At 64.5% G+C, this 2,215-nt stretch overlaps 1 protein-coding gene across 1 annotated transcript; it reads left to right on the forward strand.

Annotated features, from left to right (window-relative positions):
• Positions 1-724: 724 nt before the first annotated feature.
• ARL4C (ARF like GTPase 4C) lies at positions 725-1,960 on the forward strand. The gene has a single exon (XM_075027841.1). The coding sequence runs from the start codon at positions 914-916 to the stop codon at positions 1,490-1,492; it is 579 nt and encodes a 192-aa protein (XP_074883942.1). The 5' UTR covers positions 725-913; the 3' UTR covers positions 1,493-1,960.
• The last annotated feature ends 255 nt before the right edge of the window (positions 1,961-2,215 follow it).

Below are 2,215 nucleotides of genomic sequence, written 5' to 3' on the forward strand. Positions count from 1 at the left end.
CAGCGCAGGTGAGGTTTTCCGTTCCCTGCATCTCTCGGCTTTGGGAGACTGTGTGAGCCCCTGGGGATGCAGATGCTCCGTGTCCCAGCACCAACCAGGCTGGGGGGACGATGACTCCCGAGCTCTCGTCGCCAGCGCAGGCTCTGCTTTTGCAGGAGCAGAGCGTCGCTCACCCGCTTTCTGGGCTTAGCTCGTCACTGGTCCCAGTCATCCCGCAGAGCTGTGCCTGAACCACTTTTGCAACACCCCCCCCCGATTCCCTCAGCCGGGGATGACACATGGTGCAGCAGAAGGTCCCTCCTCGTGTCTCACGCGCAATGAATGATGCTTCGGCTTGGTACTATTTTAAGGTGGTGTTTTTTTGGTTTTTTTTTTTTATGATTTCTGTGGTCGGTGACGATGCAAAGCGTAGGGATAAGCAAGCTTTAAGCACGGGGCAGGGGCCACTCGCTCCCAGGCGACCCCCGCGCCGGGGCTGTCCCCGGGCAATGGAGCGCAGCAAGTCAGCCCCCACCTCGCCCCTCCGGCGGTGCAGGCAGGAGAAAGGGCGGGCAGGTGGGGGTGCAGGCAGGAGGAGAAAGGGCGGGCAGGTGGGGGTGCAGGCAGGAGGAGAAAGGGCGGGCAGGTGGGGGTGCAGGCAGGGCGGGGGGGCGGGCGGAGCCGGCGGAAGGCGGCGGCGCGGCCCCTCCTCCCGGGCGGGGCGGTGGCCGGCGGGTCCCGCAGCCCTGCCGCCGCGTGGAGCCGCGCTGCCTGCTCGCTGCCTGCTCGCTGCCGGCTGCCCGCTCGCTGCCCGCTCCCAGCCCAGCTCGCCGCCGCCGCCGCCGCCGCCCCCCCCCGCCTCCCCAGCCGTGCCCCTGCGGGCCGGCGGCGCGGGGATGGGCGCGGGGCTGTGAGGGCGGCGTGAGCCGTGGCCATGGGGAACATCTCCTCCAACATCTCCGCCTTCCAGTCCCTGCACATCGTCATGCTGGGCCTGGACTCGGCGGGGAAGACCACGGTGCTGTACCGGTTGAAGTTCAACGAGTTCGTCAACACCGTGCCCACCATCGGTTTCAACACGGAGAAGATCCGGCTGAGCAACGGGACGGCCAAAGGCATCAGTTGCCACTTTTGGGACGTGGGTGGGCAGGAGAAGCTGCGCCCGCTCTGGAAGTCCTACAGCCGCTGCACCGATGGCATCATCTACGTGGTGGACTCGGTGGACGTGGACCGGCTGGAGGAGGCCAAAACAGAGCTGCACAAGGTGACCAAGTTCGCCGAGAACCAAGGTACCCCGCTGCTGGTCATCGCCAACAAGCAGGACCTGCCCAAGTCCCTGCCGGTGGCCGAGATCGAGAAGCAGCTGGCCCTCCACGAGCTGACCCCTTCCACCACCTACCACATCCAGCCCGCCTGCGCCATCATCGGCGAGGGGCTCACGGAGGGCATGGACAAGCTCTACGAGATGATCCTCAAGCGGAGGAAGTCCCTCAAGCAGAAGAAGAAGCGGTAGAAGCCCCGCGGACGCGGAGAGGGATGGGGAAGCAGACAAAGGAACCGAGGGGGAGAGAGAACCAAAGCGATTCTTTTGGGTTTAATCGTTATTATTATTATTATTTTTTCCTCTTTTTTCTCCCCCCGCCCCCCCTTTCCAAATGAAAAGACAATAGTGGTGACAACAAAGCCGCTCCCGCCAGCCAAGCCCACATCCCGGCTGCGGGCGAGAGCCGGGATCTCCCCTCTCCCACCGCCCCTTGCCGCGGACCACCGTCCTCCCAAGGGCCGGATCCGGATCTCCTGGGGCCCCTGGGCCAGGCTGGAGACGTGCTACCGGGCCGAGACCCCCCTCCGTCCTTCGAGACCACCGAGCTTTTTTTGTGTGCCGGGGGCGAACAGGGCAGGACCCTGTCGAAGTGCATTTGAGAGAAGCCCAGTGTGCTTCTGGATCTTTAACGTGTGCATTTTTTTGGGGGGGGGGGAGATGCTATGTGGGGGGGTGAAGGCAGCACCCGGGTTTGGCAAGGTCAGCGGTGAGGGGGCTTCCTGATACTTGCCCGCATCCCCGCATCCCTCCCCCACGTTTGTGGGTGGGAAGGGGTGTCGAAAGCGGAGGTGGGGGGTGGACTAGCACAAAATGTCTTGGGGGGGGTGATGGGTAAGAGGACAACCCCCCCACCCCCCTCCTGGCTGGTGTTGTAGGGTGCGGATGGGTGCAGAGCAAGGACAGGCAGCCTTC

This window comes from Buteo buteo, chromosome 5 (assembly GCF_964188355.1).
Source record: "Buteo buteo chromosome 5, bButBut1.hap1.1, whole genome shotgun sequence".
NCBI lineage: Eukaryota > Metazoa > Chordata > Aves > Accipitriformes > Accipitridae > Buteo > Buteo buteo.

What these genes read in the sequence shown, in the direction of transcription:
- ARL4C (XM_075027841.1), top strand. Translation starts at nt 914, where the DNA reads ATGGGGAACATCTCCTCCAACATCTCCGCCTTCCAGTCCCTGCACATC.